Here is a 24,518-nt window from a genome sequence, read left to right on the forward strand (position 1 = left end):
TTGTCCACGTATTCTAAATCAGAGCCGTCCAGAGTAGTGATGTTGGACAGGCGGGTAGGAGCGGGTAGCGATCGGTTGAAGAGCATGCATTTAGTTTTACTTGTATTTAAGAGCAATTGGAGGCCACGGAAGGAGAGTTGTATGGCATTGAAGCTTGCCTGGAGGGTTGTTAACACAGTGTCCAAAGAAGGGCCAGAAGTATACAGAATGGTGTCGTCTGCGTAGAGGTGGATCAGAGACTCACCAGCAGCAAGAGCGACCTCATTGATGTATACAGAGAAGAGAGTCGGTCCAAGAATTGAACCCTGTGGCACCCCCATAGAGACTGCCAGAGGTCCGGACAGAAGACCCTCCGATTTGACACACTGAACTCTATCAGAGAAGTAGTTGGTGGACCAGGCGAGGCAATCATTTGAGAAACCAAGGTTGTTGAGTCTGCCGATGAGGATGTGGTGATTGACAGAGTCGAAAGCCTTGGCCAGATCAATGAACACGGCTGCACAGTAATGTTTCTTATCAATGGCGGTTAAGATATTGTTTAGGACCTTGAGTGTGGCTGAGGTGCACCCATGACCAGCTCTGAAACCAGATTGCATAGCAGAGAAGGTATGGTGAGATTCGAAATGGTCGGTAATCTGTTTGTTGACTTGGCTTTCGAAGACCTTAGAAAGGCATGGTAGGATAGATATAGGTCTGTAGCAGTTTGGGTCAAGAGTGTCCTCCCCTTTGAAGAGGGGGATGACCGCAGCTGCTTTCCAATCTTTGGGGATCTCAGATGACACGAAAGAGAGGTTGAACAGGCTAGTAATAGGGGTGGCATCAATTTCGGCAGATAATTTTAGAAAGAAAGGGTCCAGATTGTCTAGCCCGGCTGATTTGTAGCGGTCCAGATTTTGCAGCTCTTTCAGAACATCAGCTGAACGGATTTGGGAGGAGAAATGGGGAAGGCTTGGGCGAGTTGCTGTGGGGGGTGCAGTGCTGTTGACCGGGGTAGGAGTAGCCAGGTGGAAAGCATGGCCAGCCGTAGAAAAATGCTTATTGAAATTCTCAATTATGGTGGATTTATTAGTGGTGACAGTGTTTCCTATCTTCAGTGCAGTGGGCAGCTGGGAGGAGGTGTTCTTATTCTCCATGGACTTTACAGTGTCCCAGAACTTTTTTGAGTTAGTGTTGCAGGAAGCAAATTTCTGCTTGAAAAAGCTAGCCTTGGCTTTTCTAACTGCCTGTGTATAATGGTTTCTAGCTTCCCTGAACAGCTGCATATCACGGGGCCTGTTCGATGCTAATGCAGAGCTCCATAGGATGTTTTTGTGTTGGTTAAGGGCAGTCAGGTCTGGGGAGAACCAAGGGCTATATCGTTTCCTGGTTCTAAATTTCTTGAATGGGGCATGTTTATTTAAGATGGTTAGGAAGGCATTTAAAAAAATATCCAGGCATCCTCTACTGACGGGATGAGATCAATATCCTTCCAGGATACCCCGGCCAGGTCGATTAGAAAGGCCTGCTCGCTGAAGTGTTTCAGGGAGCGTTTTACAGTGATGAGTGGGGGTCGTTTGACCGCTGACCCATTACGGATGCAGGCAATTAGGCAGTGATTGCTGAGATCTTGGTTGAAGACAGCAGAGGTGTATTTAGAGGGCAAGTTGGTTAGGATGATATCTATGAGGGTGCCCGTGTTTATGGCTTTGGGGAGGTACCTGGTAGGTTCATTGATAATTTGTGTGAGATTGAGGGCATCAAGTTTAGATTGTAGGATGGCTGGGGTGTTAAGCATGTTCCAGTTTAGGTCGCCTAGCAGCACGAGCTCTGAAGATAGATGGGGGGCAATCAGTTCACATATGGTGTCCAGAGCACAACTGGGGCAGAGGGTGGTCTATAGCAGACTGCAACTGTGAGAGACTTGTTTTTAGAGAGGTGGATTTTTAAAAGTAGAAGTTCAAATTGTTTGGGTACAGACCTGGATAGTAGGACAGAACTCTGCAGGCTATCTTTGCAGTAGATTGCAACACCGCCCCCTTTGGCAGTTCTATCTTGTCTTAAAAGGTTGTAGTTTGAAATTACAATTTCAGAATTTTTGGTAGTCTTCCTAAGCCAGGATTCAGACACAGCTAGAACATCCGGGTTGGCAGAGTGTGCTAAAGCAGTGAATAGAACAAACTTAGGGAGGAGGCTTCTAATGTCAACATGCATGAAACCAAGGCTATTACGGTTACAGAAGTCGTCAAAAGAGAGCGCCTGGGGAATAGGAGTGGAGCAAGGCACTGTAGGGCCTGGATTCACCTCTACATCGCCAGAGGAACAGAGGAGGAGTAGAATAAGGGTGCGGCTGAAAGCAATAAGAATTGGTCGTCTAGAACGTCTGGAACAGAGAGTAAAAGAAGGTTTCTGGGGGAGATAAAATAGCATCAAGGTATAATGTACAGACAAAGGTATGGTAGGATGTGAATACAGTGGAGGTAAACCTAGGTATTGAGTGATGAAGAGAGAGATATTGTCTCTAGAAACATCATTGAAACCAGGAGATGTCATTGCATGTGTGGGTGGTGGAACTAATAGGTTGGATAAGGTATGGTGAGCAGGACTAGAGGTTCTACAGTGAAATAAGCCAATAAACACTAACCAGAACAGCAATGGACAAGGCATATTGACATTAAGGAGAGGCATGCTTAGTCGAGTGATCAAAAGGGTCCAGAGTGGAGAGGTTGGTTGGGGGTCACGGCAATCCAGACAGCCAGCCAGGCCATCGGTAGCAAGCTAGCATAGGATGGACGTCTGTTATTAGCCACCTCTTGCGCTCCGCAGGCTGCAAAACGGGTCCGTACAGGTGACCGCAGCCCAGGAGCGATTGATGGAACTCCTCAGCTGGCTAGCTCCGGAACAACACATGCTCGCTCCGGAATCGACGAAAACTCCAACGAGCTTCCGATTAGCTTCTGGATTAGCTCCTGGCTAGCTTCTGGCTAGCTCCTGGCTAGCTTCTGGCTAGTTTCTGGCTAGCTTCTTGGAGTTTGGAGTTTCAGGCTAGCTTCTTGGATGATTTCAGACTTGAGGTAAATAATACTTTTTTATACTTTTTTATAAATATAAATTGGTGAGGCGGGTTGTAGGAGAATGTTTTGAGGATGAGTTTATGGAAAATATAAATAAAAATATGTATGAAAAAAAGTTGTAAATATATATATATATATACGGGACACGACAAGACGAGGACAAATGACGTCTGAACTGCTATGCCATCTTGGTAAGGGGATCTTGGTAATTTGGTTAACAACATTGAACAAAAATATAAACGCAACATGTAAAGTGTTGGTCCCATGTTTCATGAGCTGAAATAAAAGATCCCAGAAATGTTCCATACGCACAAATATCTTATTTCTCTAAAATATTGTGCACATTTTACATCCCTGTTCGTGAGCATTTCTCCTTCACCAAGATAATCCATCCACCATAAGCTCCAATGTCATTTTAGAGAATTTGTCAGTATGTCCAACCGGCCTCACAATTTCAGACAAAGTGTATGGCATCGTGGGCGAGCGGTTTGCTGATGTCAGCGTTGTGAACAGAGTGCCCCATGGTGGCAGTGGGGTTATGGTATTGACAATGACACAATTGCATTTTATCGATGGCAATTTTGAAATGCACAAAAATACAGTGACAAGATCCTGAGGCCCAACAGATGCGTAACTGTATTTCCAGTCATGTGAAATCCACAGATTAGGGCCTAATGAATTTATTTTAATTTACTGATTTCCTCATGTGAACTTTAACTCAGTAAAAATTAAGAGATTATTGAATGTTCCGTTTATATTTTTGTTCAGTATATTTTACCAACTATTTAGCAGTCTTATGGCTTGGGGGTAGAAGCTGTTCAGGGTCCTGTTGGTTCCAGACTTTGTGCATTGGTTCGGCTTGCCGTGAGGTAGCAGAGAGAACAGTCTATGACTTGGGTGGCTGGAGTCTCTGACCATTTTTAGGGCCTTCCTCTGACACAGCCTGGTATAGAGATCCTGGATGGCATGGAGCTCGGCCCCAGTGATGTACTGGGCCGTACACATTACCCTCTGTAGCGCCTTGCAGTTGGATACCAAGCAGTTGCCATACCAAACAGGGATGCAGCCTGTCAAGCCCGTCATGCTGCCCGTCAAGCCCGTCATGCAGCCCATCAAGCCCGTCATGCAGCCCGTTAAGCCCGTCATGCAGCCCGTCATGCAGCCCGTCAAGCCCGTCATGCAGCCCGTTAAGCCCGTCATGCAGCCCGTCATGCAGCCCGTCAAGCCCGTCATGCAGCCCGATGCTCTAAATGGTGCATTTTCTTTCTCCCTTCACAACTGTGTTGGTGTGTGTGTGGACCGTGATAGATCCTTAGGAACTTGAAGCCTCAACCCACTTGACCCTCCGTCATGGGTGAACATGGAGTACATGAGGGACTAAGCACTCACCCCTGAGGGGCCCCCTGAGAATGTTGTGGTAATGTTAGGTCAAACTTACAGTGCATTTGGAAAGTATTCAGACCCAGTCCCCTTTTCTACATTTTGTTATGTTACAGCCTTCTTCTAAAATTGATTCAATTATATTATTTTCTTACCGATTTACACACCATGCCCCATAATGACAAAGCGAAACGGGTTTGAGACATTTTTGCAAATTTATAAAAAATAATGAACCTTATTTACATGGGGTCCTGTGTGGCTCATAAGCATATTCCCGCTAGGGCCACCCATATGTAAAAGTAGTGGCCCCAGCCGACTTGTAAGTCGCTTTGGACAAAAGCGTCTGCTAAATGGGATATATTATTATATTATTATTACATAAATATTCAGACCCTTTATTCAGTACTTCTGAATACTTTCCGAATGCACTGTAAATATAACATTTTCTAAATGTTGTTGAAATTTCCCGTGAATCTCCAGGTCAGCTGAAAATGTGTATTGCGTGAAATCAATGGAATATTGTGTTTAACCTAAAGCAAATATGCTATGAATGTCATAAAAACTGACTTATTTGGATATTGTGCTACATTGGGGGAATGTTCTGTAACATCCCAGACAACTCCCATAACTTAACTCAATATTCTGGGAACCTTAAAGAACTTAGACCAGATGTTCTTTTTAAAATATATATTTTATTTAATATTTTATAAACAATACAAAACATATACATACAAACAACAATATCAACGATATCTCACCTCCCCAGACCCACAAGCGCACACACCCCCATCTCCAGCTCCCACATCACTTTCCGCCACATGGCCTGAAACAGCACCATTTCTTTTCTCTCCATAGCACAAGGACTTGAAATATTGAAATAATAGATCATTCGATTTTTCCATTGTGTTAAGATTGATTAATTTCCACGTTTTTAATATACGTTTTTTTCAAGATGAGTGACGAGGAGAATCATCCAACCCATCAGGTATATCCTTACATTATGTATAATGTATAATACATTCTATACATTAATTTATACTGGACTAAGCTTACATTTTCGTTAAATGTAATTTCGTTAGTTATGCTGCAACTTTCCCTCCATCTTGTGCCAACATCAGTTACTTTTAAGTCTTTGTTCCAGTAGTTCATGTTTTTTTCTAAGAGATTGTCAGTTGTATATGCTCTCTGCAAGGTTTTCTATGTCTTCCACATCATATGAACATCCTTTTCTGACTCAAATAGGATTTAATCAAGGTTGCTCTGATGATTTCAAATCAAAATGTCATGATATGGAACTTTTAAGTTGCATATATTTGAGACTATCTACATTGGTCAGTCGAAAATTACTTTTGAATTCTGTCATGGAAATAAATGTACTTCCTGTTACCAAGTCATTTATGGTTTCTATGCCTTTAGTTTTCCATGTGGACCAATTTATAGGTGAATTCTGAAAGCTATCCAATGATTGTTCCATAAGGTTGTGTTTTTCGGAAATTATTTTGGATCTTGTAGAATAGGTTTCATTTTCTTCCATATTATTATAGTGAAATGTGTTCTAGGAACGTTCTTGTAACATCAGGTGAATATTTTTTGCACCCTAAAATAAACATTATAGAATAATCTGCACAACTGGACAGTTTTTGTGTTTTGGGAACATACTGTATCCTTTGCGATGTCCCCAGAATGTTCTCACCAGACTGTTCCCACAACCTAATAAACATTCTGGGAGCCTTTGAAGAACAAATGAAATGGGTTCTAGGAATGTTCTTGCAACATCAGCACCACTAAACACTTTTTGTCTTATGAGAACATTTGCTGAGGCCTAACGAATGTTCTAAAAACTTTCACAGAACCAATTATGGTTTGCTAGATGAGTCATGTTAATAATGATACTACAGGGCTGAGGGGACAGGTGGCTCCTCCTGGATTGTATAGATAAAAACATGTATGTAGTCTGGATGTGAGTTACTAATAAACACTGCTTCTACTTCGACTCAGGGTCAGCCATCCAACCATACTATGGTAATGATGATTACAGTTTCTGTCGCTTTGGTGCATTTTTCACTTCATCCCTAACATGTGCAAAATAATAAGTGCCTTTCTCAGAACAATTTGTACAAACTGCAATATACAAAATATATGCTTCTAAAGCTAGTCAGTCACTAAAAATCCTTAGTACACCTCTCAAAAGTAAATATTCATGCCAATGATCATGTCAGTGTCATCAGAATGATAAGTCATTGAGTCATTGTTCACGAACAAGGTCGTCAAAATGTTTAGGCATGTTGTCAATGTAACTGTGTACTTTGACATTATTACCTGATGTAAACTTAGGCTACAGTTCGGATGACAGTTACTGTATTGAAAATGCACAAGGCTGCACTTCTATGGCATATCAATTTCAACAGTACCATTTACATATTACTGTATGTGGGTTATTGATTGAAAGAGACTGGACAACCCAAGGGGCACAAAGGAAAAAAAACTAAATTTGAAAGAAACACAGGAAACCACCCCTAAGGCACAACTTTGCCCGCAGCACTGTTGTGCTGTCTCTACACATGCAGATGTTCCTGTCTGTCGGCCCACATATTCTCATCCACATCACACCGGATATTTTCCCTTCCAATGCAACGTGGAAAGAATCTTTTGGAATGCCTTATCCATCCTCTGCAGGCGTCTACTGTGATGTCCTCACACGCTGTATCCATTGCAGCCAGCACGGTCATCTGTGTGTGTGGCTGACGATCGTACACCTTCCACCTCCATGCTGAAAAGAACTCCTCAATTGGGTTAAGGAATGGTGAATAAGGTGGGAGGAATTCTATGAGCATCCTCAGGTGTGTCACAAACCATTGCCTTATGATGGTTGATCGATGGAAACTCACATTATCACAAATGACCACATACTTTGGCAAATCCTCTCTAAACAGACCCCTCACATCATCAGGGATGAGAGCCCTGTAGAGAGTCTCTAAAAAGTTGAGTAGATGCTGGGTGTTGTATGGCCCTATAAGGGGGATATGGGTTAGGACACCATGCTCTGAAATAGCAGCACACATGGTGATATTTCCTCCCCATTGGCCTGGCAAATCCACAGTAGCTCTGTGACTGATGATATTCCGACCCCGCCTTCTGCATTTGGTCAGGTTGAAGCCAGCCTCATCCACGTATACAAAGTTGTGAGAGGGTTCACTTGATTCCAACTCCATCATACTCTATATCCCAGAACACACAGTTGAATTTGTTTTGGTAAGAAAGAGTGATATAAAATGTACATATATTGCATGTTCCTTCCACAGCAATGGAAATGTGTGCAGTTTATGCTTACTGTACTATGTATCACTATAAAATGTTGCTGTAAAGTAGTTACATAGATATATGTTTTACCTGTACATACTGGTACCGTAGCTCCTTAACTCTGTCCTCATTCCTTTGGAATGGTACACAGTACAGCTGTTTCATACTCATCTGGTTTCTATGCAGCACCCTGTCGATGGTTGAGATGCTAACCGTATGGATGTTTTCAAGGACATCGTTGTCTTCTATAATGGTCCTTTGTATTTCCCTGAGTCTCATGGCATTGTTTGCTCGAACCATGGTGCAAATAGCCTCCTCCTGTTGAGGTGTGAAAAGGCGTCCTCTGCCACCGGTTTGAGGTAATCTTGCAGTCCTATGTGGGGAAAAATGCAGTGATGCATTAGACATAGACAAAAACTATGCAAACACACATTTTACTGTAAAACATACAGGTGGGTGCATGTAAGGTGCAGTATGTATCTGTATAGAGTATATTTTTGTATGCTGTGAAATACAAGTGGACTACTGTAATATAAAGCATTGTAGGAAGTATACAGTATACTGCTTATATACAGTAACAGTGCACTGTACATTGGTGGACATACCTGTTCTCTCTTCGATACGTTTGAACTATTGAGGACACGGTTGATCTCCCAATATTCGGCTGCACCCTTCGACCCACCTCAGCCATTGTAAGGCCATGATTGACAACATGGTCTACAATAGTGGCCCTTATGTCATCAGATAGACCCTATGTCCTTTTCTGCCTCTTCCTCTGTTTTGCCTTCCACCACGCATCCTTGTTCCTCTTCTTCCTCCTCTTGGCTGTTGACCCTGTTCGTTTCCTGGTCCATCCATTATTGGAAAATTGCAACTCTGTGTTGTGGTCTGTCTATATATGCTTGCCAATTGATTCTTCATGAGATGCACCTTTGAGCAATTTAGACAACTGTTTGATTGTTGGTTGAACTAACACTTTACATTCCTTCATGAGTGAGGGTCAATTTCACCTGCACGATTCATCAATTCACGTTTTTGTACAAAAGGTCTAATAGAAATGTGTAAAACTATGCTTGACAGTTTATGACAAATAGTTCAACAATTTTGCATGTAATGGCTTATGCAAGGAACTAATGCCTAGATGTTTTGAGGGGTAAGACTATTCAACAGAGAACCATCTACTATATTTTGATCAACATGACATGAGCAATTGATAATGTGGAAAAAAGCTGACACTTGTACATTATCAATTGCAATTTGTTCAAAGGAATAGGAAATTGCTTTAATGATGTGCACAAGTGACTAGATTATTTGGAATTTGTATAAGTAGTATCAAGAATTGCACTTTTGATCTAAGATATGCACCAAAGCGAAAACTGTAATAGTATAGTCCTGTCACAGCTTTCCAGTAGGGTATGAGTAAATTGAGGCCCTGGAAAGATGACTCTCTCTCTCTCTCTCTCTCTCTCTCTCTCTCTCTCTCTAACCTGTGCTGTGGTTTTCAGTGGTGTGAAGATAGAAGAGGAGTCCGACAGTCACTCTAACTGATGTTGTGTTTTAGCAGTAGTATGGAGTAGCTGAAAGCCTCTTCAGTGTGGGAGCTGTTGTATAAGTCAGTCTCCTCATGGTTGTGTTATAAAGAGAGATACTGACAGTGAAGCACCCACAGTGGTTTGGTTCATTCTCTACGTGGGCAGAGATTGACAGAGAGAGAGAGAGATTGACAGAGAAAGCTAGAGAGAGAGCTAGAGAGAGAGAGAGAGAGCTAGAGAGAGAGCTAAAGAGAGAGAGAGAGCTAGAGAGAGAGAGCTAGAGAGAAAGAGAGAGAGAGACAGACAGACAGACAGACAGACAGACATACAGACAGACAGACAGACAGACAGACAGACAGACAGACAGACAGACAGACAGACAGACAGACAGACAGACAGAGAGAGAGACAGAGAGACAGAGAGACAGAGAACTATACAGAAAGAGAGAGATGAAGAGACAAATAAAAACAGACAGAGGGAGATAGCCTGAAACAGACAGTGGACCATCCATTCTGGGGCGTCTGTTTGTAATGAAGATGAGATGGGCCGGTTGAGTGGTGGCTGTTATGTGATGTGATGTGTGGATGGGGGTGGGGGTAAGGGGGCACAGCAATCCCGTCTCCCCTAGGGCTGAAGCAGGCGTGTGCGTGCATGCAAGAGATGACGGGTTGTCAACGGGACAAGGCCCCTCACAGATTATGACAGAGTGACGCAAGGGACAGCCAATGTGATCTAATACACACTGGAGAGAGCGAGAGAGATGGAGAGAAATAGGGATAGAAAATGGGAGAGGGGAGGGAGAAGGAGAAAGGGGATGAGATGAGCGAGAGGGAGAGAGGAAGATCCATAAAGAGCCGGTGAGAGTGCAGGTTTTTGCTCCAGCCAAAGAAGTAACCCTGCAATGGATGTCACTGTTCCATTATTATGTCAATCATCTGATCGGTTCACAATCAATAACAAGTTGCGGAATGACAAAGGACCAAAACCATACCGTGAGCTTCAACTACTTGCTCCTGGCCAACTGAGCTGAGTTGGTCTACCTCGTATTTGTCTGTGTGCCGGGGCAAGGTAAGGACTAAGCACATCCTGCCTAATCAGAATAAGAACTTGCATAATGTTGCCTAGCTAACTCAACGTCATCATGTGCCAGTCTATTTCTGCCCAGACAGGCAAAGCTTAGGTTACAATCCGTGTCTGATCTGCTTTGTCGGATCCTGACCTGCATTAAACTCAGAGCAAGTCCCTGACACAAACATACACACACACTCACACACACACACACACACACACACATGCACACCTGTCCAATCAGAGATATATGACAGCTGTCCTCAGCTACAACCTCATGGCCTTGTTGAATATAGGATGCATTTCGGTTGGATATGAGAGATGTCCTTGATTAACCATCTAAATATATCAAGTTTATATGGAAGAGCTGATTGTGGATTTACACTATAATACATGCTACATGACTACAGAGGGCTACAGATATGACACTGTTAGTGCTGGGGGTCAACTCAACAGTTAGTCTCTCTCTCTTCTCCTCTCCCATACTCAGCCAGGTCAAACCTGATACAAGACAGTATTCAACGTCCGTCCATGTCTGAGGACGTTGGGAGATGACGTGGAAACTGGCCACTAGAGGCAACAGTGAGTGCTGTTATCCTCAAGTGGGGGTGGGGGCCATAAGCATCTGCCTCTGATTCCAAAGGTTGTGAGATTGAATCCAGCAATACAAAGCTGTTTTTTATATTTTTGTTTTTAGCCTATCCCAAACCTTCTGCCCAGACGGAAAGCTGAGGTTACCCTCCATGTCTGATCTGACCTGCTAACCTTAAGAATGTGGAGTTAATGCCCAAACTTAACCTTAAACACGTTGAGATTTGACATTCGGAACAGCTTCTAAATTTGACATTTGAGAAAAATGGATCAACGTCTAATTCTGACATAAGATTGTGAGAGCTGGTAGCGCATACTATCATAGACTAATATTTGTTCATCTCTCTTTCTGTCTCTCTTTCTGTCTCTTTCTTGCTCTCTCTCTCTCTCCATCATTCACCCCCTCCTTAAGACCTCTGTCATTATTGGAAGAGGAGTGCAATTTAATTAACATCATTAACAGTATGAATCCATCAGTGCCCCGTTCACAGCCAGACACACACACACACACACACACACATACACATACACATACACACACACACACATACACACACACACACACACACACACACGCAAACATGAACACACGGACACATGCCTTCAGGCACGCATATGTGCACACACACACGCACACTTTAATGTCTAGGAAGAAGAAAATAAAAGTTCTCTGTCTTCTTTTTTGGAAAGGACAAGTAAATGCAATTCAACATGAGAAAGGGATAGTGGGGGGAGGAGAGATGGAGGGAGGAGAGATGGAGGGAGGTAGGGGGGTTGAGAGAGAGATGAAATTATTAGGCAGTGCATATCCAGTTCTCTCTGCATATCCAGTCTTCCTCATCTGACACCTTCCCACTCTCTCCCTCCCCTCTCTTGGAGGATCAGCCAGTGACAGAGGTGTCCCAGTCTGTAGGGTCTCCTCTCTCCTCACACATCATTGTCTGTAATGGTGTGATTTGACAGAGGTGACCCAGTCTGTAGGGTCTCCTCTCTCCTCACACATCATTGTCTGTAGTGGTGTGATTTGACAGAGGTGACCCAGTCAGTAGGGTCTCCTCTCTCCTCACACATCATTGTCTGTAATGGTGTGATTTGACAGAGGTGACCCAGTCTGTAGGGTCTCCTCTCTCCTCACACATCATTGTCTGTAATGGTGTGATTTGACAGAGGTGACCCTGTCTGTAGGGTCTCCTCTCTCCTCACATCATTGTCTGTAGTGGTGTGATTTGACAGAGGTGACCCAGTCTGTAGGGTCTCCTCTCTCCTCACACATCATTGTCTGTAATGGTGTGATTTGACAGAGCCTTGTGACCCAGTCACTCCTCACACATCATTGTCTGTAATGGTGTGATTTGACAGAGGTGACCCAAGGGTCTCCTCTCTCCTCACACATCATTGTCTGTAGTGGTGTGATTTGACAGTGGTGACCCAGTCTGTAGGGTCTCCTCTCTCCTCACACATCATTGTCTGTAATGGTGTGATTTGACAGCAATACAAAGGTGATAGTCTGTAGGGTCTCCTCTCTCCTCACACATCACACATCATTGTCTGTAATGGTGTGATTTGACAGAGGTGACCCAGTCTGTAGGGTCTCCTCTCTCCTCACACATCACTGTCTGTAATGGTGTGATTTGACAGAGGTGACCCAGTCTGTAGGGTCTCCTCTCACAGCCAGACACACACACTCCTCACATCATCATTGTCTGTAATGGTGTGATTTGACAGAGGTGACCCAGTATTAGGGTCTCCTCTCTCCTCACATCATTGTCTGTAATGGTGTGATTTGACAGAGGTGACCCAGTCTGTAGGGTCTCCTCATCTGACACACATCACTGTCTGTAATGGTGTGATTTGACAGAGGTGACCCAGTCTGTAGGGTCTCCTCTCTCCTCACACATCATTGTCTGTAATGGTGTGATTTGACAGAGGTGACCCAGTCTGTAGGGTCTCCTCTCTCCTCACACATCATTGTCTGTAATGGTGTGATTTGACAGAGGTGACCCAGTCTGTAGGGTCTCCTCTCTCCTCACACATCACACATCATTGTCTGTAATGGTGTGATTTGACAGAGGTGACCCAGTCTGTAGGGTCTCCTCTCTCCTCACACATCACTGTCTGTAATGGTGTGATTTGACAGAGGTGACCCAGTCTGTAGGGTCTCCTCTCTCCTCACACATCATTGTCTGTAATGGTGTGATTTGACAGAGGTGACCCAGTCAGGGTCTCCTCTCTCCTCACACATCATTGTCTGTAATGGTTTGATTTGACAGAGGTGACCCAGTCTGTAGGGTCTCCTCTCTCCTCACACATCATTGTCTGTAATGGTGTGATTTGACAGAGGTGACCCAGTCTGTAGGGTCTCCTCTCTCCTCACACATCATTGTCTGTAATGGTGTGATTTGACAGAGGTGACCCAGTCTGTAGGGTCTCCTCTCTCCTCACACATCATTGTCTGTAATGGTTTGATTTGACAGAGGTGACCCAGTCTGTAGGGTCTCTCTCCTCACACATCATTGTCTGTAATGGTTTGATTTGACAGAGGTGACCCAGTCACATCATTGTCTGTAATGGTGTGATTTGACAGAGGTGACCCAGTCTGTAGGGTCTCCTCTCTCCTCACACATCATTGTCTGTAATGGTGTGATTTGACAGAGGTGACCCAGTCTGTAGGGTCTCCTCTCTCCTCACACATCACTGTCTGTAATGGTGTGATTTGACAGAGGTGACCCAGTCTGTAGGGTCTCCTCTCTCCCATCACACTGTCTGTAATGGTGTGATTTGACAGAGGTGACCCAGTCTGTAGGGTCTCCTCTCTCCTCACACATCACTGTCTGTAATGGTTTGATTGACAGATACAGTGGCAATGGCAGCAGCCTCTTAGCCCCTTAAGTTGTGATGAGGAGTAGGATGAAGTCAATTATACACACTGATTTAAGGTCAGAAAAAAAATCTAATGATGAGAGAATAAGAGCGAGAGAGAGAGAGAACAAGATAAAGAGCAAGAGAGAACTGGTGTTTAATTTGTCTCTGCTCATTTTCATCTTTTTTTAATTAGAAGCCAGCTGTTAACAGATGCCAAGAGAAGGAAAACAACACTATCTGTCCTTGGAGATGTCTTGTGTTTCTATGAAGGCTGGTCAAATGCGTGTGTGTGTGTGTGTGTGTGTGTGTGTGTGTGTGTGTGTGTGTGTGTGTGTGTGTGTGTGTGTGTGTGTGTGTGTGTGTGTGTGTGTGTGTGTGTGTGTGTGTCCTAGATGTGTCCCAGACCTGCATTACCCTGAGGAAATCTATAGTGTCTACAAATCATTTGTCACTAAGGTTATTACAGCTTTGTGTGAGTGGGTGTGCTGCATTGTGGTCATTTCTATTATTTCCCCCCTCTCTTTCCCTTCTACGTCCAACAAGCTCTATTATTTCCCCCCTCTCTTTCCCTTCTACGTCCAACAAGCTCTATTATTCCCCCTCTCTTTCCCTTCTACGTCCAACAAGCTCTATTATTTCCCCCTTCTCTTTCCCTTCTACGTCCAACAAGCTCTATTATTTCCCCCCTCTCTTTCCCTTCTACGTCCAACAAGCTCTATTATTTCCCCCTTCTCTTTCCCTTCTACGTCCAACAAGCTCTATTATTTCCCCCCTCTCTTTCCCTTCTACGTCCAACAAGCTCTATTATTTCCCCCTCTCTTTCCCTTCTACGTCCAACAAGCTCTATTATTTTTCTTTCCCTTCTTCCAACAAGCTCTATTATTTCCCCCTTCTCTTTCCCTTCTACGTCCAACAAGCTCTATTATTTCCCCCTTCTCTTTCCCTTCTACGTCCAACAAGCTCTATTATTTCCCCCTTCTCTTTCCCTTCTACGTCCAACAAGCTCTATTATTTCCCCCTTCTCTTTCCCTTCTACGTCCAACAAGCTCTATTATTTCCCCCTTCTCTTTCCCTTCTACGTCCAACAAGCTCTATTATTTCCCCCCTCTCTTTCCCTTCTACGTCCAACAAGCTCTATTATTTCCCCCCTCTCTTTCCCTTCTACGTCCAACAAGCTCTATTATTTCCCCGCTCTCACTTCAGAATTAGACGTGCATCCATGTTACTCAAACTTCAAATGTCGTAGCTTCCATCACGTGGACTGGGACATGTTTCGTATTGCGTCAGGCAACAACATTGACGAATACGCTGATTCGGTGTGCGAGTTCATTAGAATGTGCGTTGAAGATGTCGTTCCCATAGCAACGATTAAAACATTCCCTAACCAGAAACCGTGGATTGATGGCAGCATTCGCGTGAAACTGAAAGCGCGAACCACTGCTTTTAATCAGGGCAAGGTGACTGGTAATATGACCGAATACAAACAGTGCAGCTATTCCCTCCGTAAGGCTATCAAACAAGCTAAGCGTCAGTATAGAGACAAAGTAGAATCTCAATTCAACGGCTCAGACACAAAAGGTATGTGGCAGGGTCTTCAGTCAATCACGGACTACAAGAAGAAATCCAGCCCAGTCACGGACCAGGATGTCTTGCTCCCAGGCAGACTAAATCACTTTTTTGCCCGCTTTGAGGACAATACAGTGCCACTGACACGGCCTGCAACGGAAACATTTTTTTATTTATTTTACTAGGCAAGTCAGTTAAGAACAAATTCTTATTTTCAATGACAGCCTAGGAACAGTGGGTTAACTGCCTGTTCAGGGGCAGAACGACAGATTTTGTACCTTGTCAGCTCGGGGATTTGAACTTGCAACCTTTCGGTTACTAGTCCAATGCTCTAACCACTAGGCTACACTGCATGCATCTCTCCTTCACTGCAGCTGAGGTGAGTAAAACATTTAAACGTGTTAACCCTCGCAAGGCTGCAGGCCCAGACGGCATCCCTAGCCGCGCCCTCAGAGCATGCGCAGACCAGCTGGCTGGTGTGTTTACGGACATATTCAATCAATCCCTATACCAGTCTGCTGTTCCCACATGCTTCAAGAGGGCCACCATTGTTCCTGTTCCCAAGAAAGCTAAGGTAACTGAGCTAAACGACTACCGCCCCGTAGCACTCACTTCCGTCATCATGAAGTGCTTTGAGAGACTAGTCAAGGACCATATCACCTCCACCCTACCTGACACCCTAGACCCACTCCAATTTGCTTACCGCCCAAATAGGTCCACAGACGACGCAATCTCAACCACACTGCACACTGCCCTAACCCATCTGGACAAGAGGAATACCTATGTGAGAATGCTGTTCATCAACTACAGCTCGGCATTTAACACCATAATACTCTCCAAGCTCGTCATCAAGCTCAAGACCCTGGGTCTCGACCTCACCCTGTGCAACTGGGTGCTGGACTTCCTGACGGGCCACCCCCAGGTGGTGAGGGTAGGCAACAACATCTCCACCCCGCTGATCCTCAACACTGGGGCCCCACTCCCTGTTCAAGGGTGCGCCTCCAACTCAATCATCAAGTTTGAGACACAACAGTGGTCTCCTGTACTCCCTGTTCACCCAAAACGACTGAAACAGCAGAGGGAACACCCCCTATCCACATCGATGGAACAGTAGTGGAGAGGGTAGTAAGTTTTAACATACGCATCACAGACAAACTCAATCATCAAGTTTGCGGACGACCTCAGGCTGAAAATTCGGCTTGTCACCAAAAACACTCACCAACTTCTACAGATGCACAATCGAGAGCATCCTGGCGGGCTGTATCACCGCCTGGTACGGCAACTGCTCCGCCCACAACCGTACGGCTCTCCAGAGGGTAGTGAGGTCTGCACAACGTATCACCGGGGGCAAACTACCTGCCCTCCAGGACACCTACACCACCCGATGTTACAGGAAGGCCATAAAGATCATCAAGGACAACACCCACCCGAGCCACTGCCTGTTCACCCCGCTATCATCCAGAAGGCGAGGTCAGTACAGGTGCATCAAACCTGGGACCGAGAGACTGAAAAACAGCTTCTATCTCAAGGCCATCAGACTGTTAAACAGCAACCACTAACATTGAGTGGCTGCTGCCAACACACTGACTCAACTCCAGCCACTTTAATAATGGGAATTGATGGGAAAGGATGTAAAATATATCACTAGCCACTTTAATCAATGCTACCTAATATAATGTTTACATACCCTACATTATTAATCTCATATGTATACGTATATACTGTACTCTATCATCTACTGCATCCTTATGTAATACATGTATCACCAGCCACTTTAACTATGCCACTTTGTTTACATACTCATCTCATATGTATATACTGTACTCGATACCATCTACTGTATCTTGCCTATGCTGCTCTGTACCATCACTCATTCATATATCTTTATGTATATATTCTTTATCCCCTTACACTGTGTATAAGAAATTAGTTTTGGAATTGTTAGTTAGATTACTTGTTGGTTATTACTGCATTGTCGGAACTAGAAGCACAAGCATTTCGCTACACTCGCATTAACATCTGCTAACCATGTGTATGTGACAAATACAATTTGGTTTGATTTGATTTGATTTGGTTAAGTTTATGCATTAACTCTGAATGGTTAAGGTAAGGGTTAAGTGTAGGTATTAACTCTGAATGGTTAAGGTTAGGGTTAAATGTAGGTATTAACTCTGAATGGTTAAGGTAAGGGTTAAGTGTAGGCATTAATTCTGAATGGTTAAGGTAAGCGTTAAGGTTTGGGATAGGCTTAAAACAGCTTTCTATCCCTGAATTCGAACTTGCAACTTGCATCCTCCATCCCTGTCCACAACGCCCTAGCAAAACCAAAACCTACTTGAAGGTAACAGCGCTCACTGTTACCCCTATTGGCCAGGGGTACGAGGGAAGGAGGGATTTTCTTCAGACGAGGGTCAGACAGCTAAATCTCTCTTTTCTCTCCTTCTCTTGAGATGGCTAACTCTTTCTTTCTTGTCTCTCTCCCTCTCTGTAGACGAGGGCCAGACAGTGTGCCAGGGGCCTCCAGAGCTGTCTGGGCAACGGCTGGCTGAAGTGGGCATGCAGCTGAGGGCAGACTGCCACCAGGGCCTGGGCTACTGGGACTACCTGTTCTTCATCGCTATCGGCTTCGTCATCTTCAGCGCTGGCACCGTGTCGGCATGGGTGATGGGTGTCCTCATGGTGCTGTACGAGAGATACAACAAGAGAAAGGGGGAAGACATGGACAGTGATGACGAGGAGGAGAGACATATGAGGGGAGGGATGATGGGGGGAGGGAATCAGGGGAATGGGGATGTGAATAAGCCTTGCATGCAAGTGTGATTGAGTTATGAGGAAGAGGGGATGGGACTCTGAACAGCCGGAAGAGAAGAGGCGAAAAAGGCAGAAGAGGAAGAAGAGAGGATACATTAGGAAGAGCTATGGAGTGAGATGGAAGGACACTGAAGAAAAGAAGAGGAATGGAGTAATTTGAATAAAGGACACTGGGACCTTGTACTCTGTAGAAAGACAGTCCTGTCTTTCAGGACAGACATTTTACCCCGTGTGTGTGTGTGTGTGTGTGTGTGTGTGTGTGTGTGTGTGTGTGTGTGTGTGTGTGTGTGTGTGTGTGTGTGTGTGTGTGTGTGTGTGTGTGTGTGTGTGTGTGTGTGTGTGTGTGTGTGTGTGTGTGTGTGTGTGTGTGTGTGTGTGTGTGTGTGTGTGCGCGAGTGTGTGCGAGTGAGAGAGAGCAATAAGGGGAAATAGGCCTTCCACTTCAGGACTACAGAGTGACTTCTGAAATATTAAGAGCAATAAGCCCCCCACTGTTACATCACACACTCATCACAGATGCTAAGAGCTGGTTTCTCTGGTAAATCAAAAAGACCCTGGAATAGTGAATAAACCGGTAAACACACAGTTTGTAAGTCTACAGTATGTTAATATTCTAGTTCTGCCCAGAGTTAGCTACGGTAACTGGGGCAGAACCATTGCACAGCATCTCTCTCAACAGGGGGAACAAGTGATTCATAGGTCTAGACAAACCCTGCCCCTCCTCTGTCTCCCCCACCTCCCTTCTGTCCACCTCAAACTCTTTAGCACAGAGCATACACATGAGAATAGTGTGTGTGTTAGCCAGGTTATTTCCAGTGTAGTTGATGAGAGCAGCAGTGTGTGTGTGTGAGCCAGGTTATTTCCAGTGTAGTTGATAAGAGCAGCAGTGTGTGTGTGAGGCAGGTTATTTCCAGTGTAGTTGATGAGAGCAGCAGTGTGTGTGTTTATATGTGGGCATAGAGCATTAGGAGGATGTCAGCACTACGTTTCACTGGGTGGGTAATTTGTAATCACACTCCGTGTTCCTGCCTACTGAGACGCATCCACACTGACACACATGCACTCCTCTCAAGGGCACAGCTAAAGTCAGACCCTCAGGCCTGGAAACATTAACACCCCTCTTTCCATCCGTCTTTCCATCTCTCTCTTCATCCCTCACTCCATCCCTCCACACACGGGAGATGAGTCCATAGCTGTCACTACATGCACCCACACATGCGAACAAGCAGGCACACAAGCAAGTAGACACTCACACACTCATGCACGCACACAGACACTGACACACACACATTAACATACGCACACAGACACACACACATTAACATACGCACACAGACACACACACACAAACATACGCACACATGCACAGACACAGATACACAGCTCAATTGTCAAAGCTTTAGCTGGTCAATATCAGATGATAGATTTATGAGCAGCTAAACCGTCTCAGCAGACTCACAGCCTCAGGACAGATGAGACTGCTGTGCAGGTGTCTGTTCCATGTATTGGGGGGCTGGGTTTATGTCGACAGGGCCAGAAGGGGTCTGTGTTAACTCGTGAGAGGACAGAGCAGGGTAGAAATACCATCACTGAAGGAGCAACAGGATCAGGGGGATTTGGGGTGTGTAAAGGGTGTAAGAGGTGTGGGGGTAAAGGGTTTGAGTCCAGTGGTTGGTATGTAAGGGTGTAGAGAGGTCATGTAGGGGGTGTGTGTTTACAAATGGAAGGCTTGTGTGTGTGTGTGTGTGTGTGTGTGTGTGTGTGTGTGTGTGTGTGTGTGTGTGTGTGTGTGTGTGTGTGTGTGTGTGTGTGTGTGTGTGTGTGTGTGTGTGTGTGTGTGTGTGTGTGAGAGGGTTCTCTCTCGGTTACAGAACTGTTGTTGCGCAGTGAGTCGCCAAGGGCAATGTACTAGAATCTTGCTGATGTCAGCAACTGACCAATAAGAGTATCCTCTGGCACCTGAGGCCCCCTTTCATCCCCCGAGAGCTCTGTGTGTCTGTGTGTGTGTGTGCATGCTGTGACCTCAGCCAAGGTCCTGTGAGTGTATCATTGTGTGTGGCTCTTGCTTCTGGTTGACTCAGGGGTGAGGGGGTTGGTATATTAAACAGCCATCAACGTTCATGCATTGTTGCAGAACGTCATGATCTTGCCATCAGATTAGGGCTGCATCTCAAGTCTACAAGGGCTTCCTCTACTTGTCTCCTCTCCTTCATATGCAATAGTGATTCTCTAGGGCTTGAAATGAAGGAGACGAGACAAGAAAAGGAATCTTCAAACTGTAAACTGTTGCACCTGAGGAGAGCAGTCATAGAAACCGATTACTGATAATAATAATAATAACAATAATAATAATAATAATAACAATATTAATCCTGTTCAGATCCAAGAGTAAATAGAGAGAAGTAGACCTCCGTCTTAGCGCTGTCAGTGCCATCAATAATCTAGTGATATTGGTGAAATTATCCAGTTACTTACGTGTCCTTAAAAATTGCCTTTAACAAATTACAAAAAAACTTTTCGTTGTGTTCAAATGTGTAGCATATTAAAAACTTTATAGCTTATTGTTTTATTGGTTTTACTTTCCTAAAACAATAATTGTCCACCTTACGGTTCAGCTGTCCAAGATTAGAGCACTAAATCCCTCAGGGCATTACATGCAGACAGGCAAATACACCAAGGTGTCCAATGTGGATGAATATTCTAGAAATAAATATAAAGGAAGAGAAGGTTAGGCCAAGCCTTAGAGAGGCCGAGAAATGTTCCCGACACCGACATGCTTTATTTATCCTTGTCAGGCTACTATTATACAGATAGGCGTACAGGAGGCTAATTGGTTAATATTTTTTTATAAGGATAAGCATTATATTGTTAGATTAAAGGAGTAACTTTGGTAGGCCTAAAACATTCTTCCTCACCTCAAGTTCAACTGTCGGAGAGAGTTGGAGCTCCAGTGCACACTGCCTTCATAGCCCTGCAGTAGCTAAGCCTGATGATAGACATACCACACCAAACCTTCATAAAATACCAACAGGTTATTACATTGCGGCAACAATTTCAACGATTTTACTGAGTTACAGTTCATATAAGGAAATCAGTCAATTGAAATTCATTCATTAACCCCTAATCTATGAATTTCACATGACTGGGCAGAGGCGCAGCCATGGGTGGTCCTGGGTTGGCGTGGTTACACTTGGTTATTCAGCTTCTTGATATGCCACACTTGTCAGGTGGATGAATTATCTTGACAAAGGAGAAATGCTCACTAACAGGGATGTAAACAAATATGTGCACAAATGTTTAGAGAAATTAGCTTTTTGTGCTAATATTATGTATTTCTAATATTATTATGTATCGGGGGATCACAGAGCTGGTTACACAGACACATACTAGGGGGCCTTGCTTCACAGATCTCTGTCCTATAATGAGCTGGCCCAGACAGAGATGACTGCGCGGACGTGAGGAGACAGCCGGTGTGTGTGTTTGTTTTTTGTGTGTCCAGTCTGTTCTGGAGAGTTCTGGTTTCAGGCAGTCCACTGAACCATTATCATACAAGTTGGATGCACACACATTGCTAGCGTCTGGGTAGGCTCGGAGAAAAGAGCAGGCTCAGAGATAACACGTGCATTTCTCTCTCTCTCTCTCTCTACTTCCCAGTGCCATTCTCTCACATCTGCTACTGTGAGGCTCTAATCTTTCACACCTATCTCTCTCTCCCTATCCCTCTCTATCTCTCCTGTATTCATCTCTGTCTCTCTCCATAACTGTAGGCAGAGTTGTACTCAACAACACATCTGTGTGTTTTTGGTTTTACTGTCCTTATGTGGACCAGAAGTCCTCACAAGAATAGTAAACAAGGAAAAGTGGAGACATTTTGGCCCCCACAAGGAAAAAAGGCTATTTTAGACTTAGGGCTTAGGGTTAGGGTTATTATTACGATTAGGGTTAAGAGTTAGAGTTTAGGGTTAAGGTTAGGGGTTAGGGAAAATAGGATTTTGAATGGAAGTCAATTGTTTGGTCCCCACAAGGATAGTAAAACAAATGTGTGTACGTGTGTTAGCTCCAAGGACAGTATCAGAGCGTGAGTATAAAGCACAGAAACCATCTAATGCAATAAGTCAATTACTCATCCTGCCACACACACACACACACACACACACACACACACACACACACACACACACACACACACACACACACACACACACACACACACACACACACACACACACACACACACACACACACACACACACACACACACACACACACACACACACACACACACACACACACACATCATCATCATCAAGGAGGGGGAAAGCTAAACACAACTATTGCTCTTGTCCACACACACTTCTATGGTGACTTTACGTTCAGCACACATACACTTTGCACAACATACCAGTCAGACATTACAGGAAAATCTAGTTGTCTGCAGTAATCCTTTTGATTGCTTGTCCTCGGATGGGCCTCAGTGGAGAAAAAGGGAAAATGAAGAGAGAGATATACAAAAGGAGAGATGAGAGGAACCACTTTAAAATTGACTTCACAATATACAGTATGCTGTAGGAATGAAAAAGTGAAATGAATGTCCATTACGTAGCAGTGTTTTTCAACTAAATGATGTTATTCCATGAAATAGCACATTTGGTTTGTATGGTGTGAACCTGAGTATGGAGAGGAAGAGAGAGAGAGAGAGAGAGGGCTACCCCTTCAACTGCTAACACCACAATGGTTATTTGACAGGCTTACAGAATCTTCTTGTTACTGATGATATACAACCTGTACACACGCTGTCCTTACCAGTAGAAACCAGAACCCACACACACACACACACACACACACACACACACACACATACACACACACACCACTCTACTACTGTATGACTCTACACATGATTGTCTTTTGTCTACAGCAGTTCCAGCTATTTAAAACTGCAGTAACTTATATTAAGTCATATTGTATCTTTTACTATTATTAAAGGATGTTTATGAACGTGTTTCCTTTTTTCCCTTTGTGGATTTTGTCATTTCTTAACTTGTTGAGTGTAGGGGGCAGTATTTTGATGTTTGGATGAAAAACGTACCCAAATGAAACTGCCTACTTCTCAGGCTTAGAATCTAGAATATGCATATAATTGTCAGATTAGGATAGAAAACACTCTAAAGTTTCCAAAACTGTCAAAATATTGTCTGTGAGTATAACAGAACTGATATTGCAGGCGAAAACCCGAGGAAAATCCAACTAGAAAGTGCTGTTTTTCCTGAGAGCTCTCTGTTCCATTGCATGCCTTCATTCCATTTAAAGGGATATCAACCAGATTTCTTTTCCCATGGCTTCTACATGGTGTGAACAGTCCTTAGACATAGTTTCAGACTTTTATTTTGAAAAATGAGTGAGAAAGATGACATCGCGGCAGTGCATAGCTGGGTGCCAGCAGCGTTTTGCATGCGCAACAGCTTGGAGCAGACATTTTCTCTCTCTCTCCTATTGAAGAAGATACAGTTCGGTTGAAATATTAGCAGTTATATATTGTAAAAACAACCTGAGGATTGATTATAAAAAACGTTTGACATGTTTCTACGATCTTTACGGATACTATTTGGAATTTTCGTCTGCCTCGTCGTGACTGCTCGAGCCTGTGGATTTCTGAACATAACGCGCCAACCAAATGGAGGTATTTTGGATATAAAAATAATCTTTATGGAACAAAAGGAATTTTTTTTGTGTAACTGGGAGTATCGTGAGTGCAAACATCCGAAGATCATCAAAGGTAAGCGATTCATTTTATTGCTTTTCTGACGTCTGTGACCAATCTACTTTGCTGCTAGCTGTTTGTAATGTTTTGTCTGCTGAAAGCTGTCCTCGCATAAACGCTTGGTATGCTTTCGCCGAAAAGCTTTTTTCAAATCTGACACGCCAGGTGGATTAACAACAAGCTAAGCTGTATTTTGCTATATTGCACTTATGATTTCTTGAAAATTAAATATTTTTAGTAATTTAATTTGAATTTGGCACTCTGTAATTCAGCGGATGTTGACGAAAATGATCCCGCTAATGGGATGGGTGCGTCAAGAAGAATGTGAAACTATCACTATGTCAGCCCAATGTGGCAAGGAAGGGAGAGAGGGAGTGAACAGAGGGCAGAGGCATGATTGATTTAGCCTTTTAACACCCTGGTACTGGAGAGTGTTAGAAATGTGGAGGGACGGGAAGGGAGGGGGGCGGGAGTGAGGGGAGGGCGGGGCGGGAGGTAGGGGAGGAGAGAGAGTGAGAGAAGGGGTCTGATGAATAAGGGAGAGAGAAATTGGAGACAACAAGAGGCAGAAGGGATGTAGAGAGAAAGAGAGAGGGG

General features: G+C 44.1%; 1 protein-coding gene across 1 annotated transcript in view; it reads left to right on the forward strand.

The window, feature by feature from the left end:
- The window catches only part of LOC135511743 (leucine-rich repeat-containing protein 52-like), a 49,452-nt gene extending 31,283 nt beyond the window's left edge, over window positions 1-18,169 (forward strand). The window contains exon 2 of the mRNA XM_064933219.1: window positions 17,841-18,169. Within this exon, the coding sequence (XP_064789291.1) occupies window positions 17,841-18,169 (329 nt within the window). The remainder of the gene's footprint in view (window positions 1-17,840) is intronic.
- The last annotated feature ends 6,349 nt before the right edge of the window (window positions 18,170-24,518 follow it).

The sequence above is a fragment of the Oncorhynchus masou genome, chromosome 24 (assembly GCF_036934945.1).
Source record: "Oncorhynchus masou masou isolate Uvic2021 chromosome 24, UVic_Omas_1.1, whole genome shotgun sequence".
Classification (NCBI taxonomy): domain Eukaryota; kingdom Metazoa; phylum Chordata; class Actinopteri; order Salmoniformes; family Salmonidae; genus Oncorhynchus; species Oncorhynchus masou.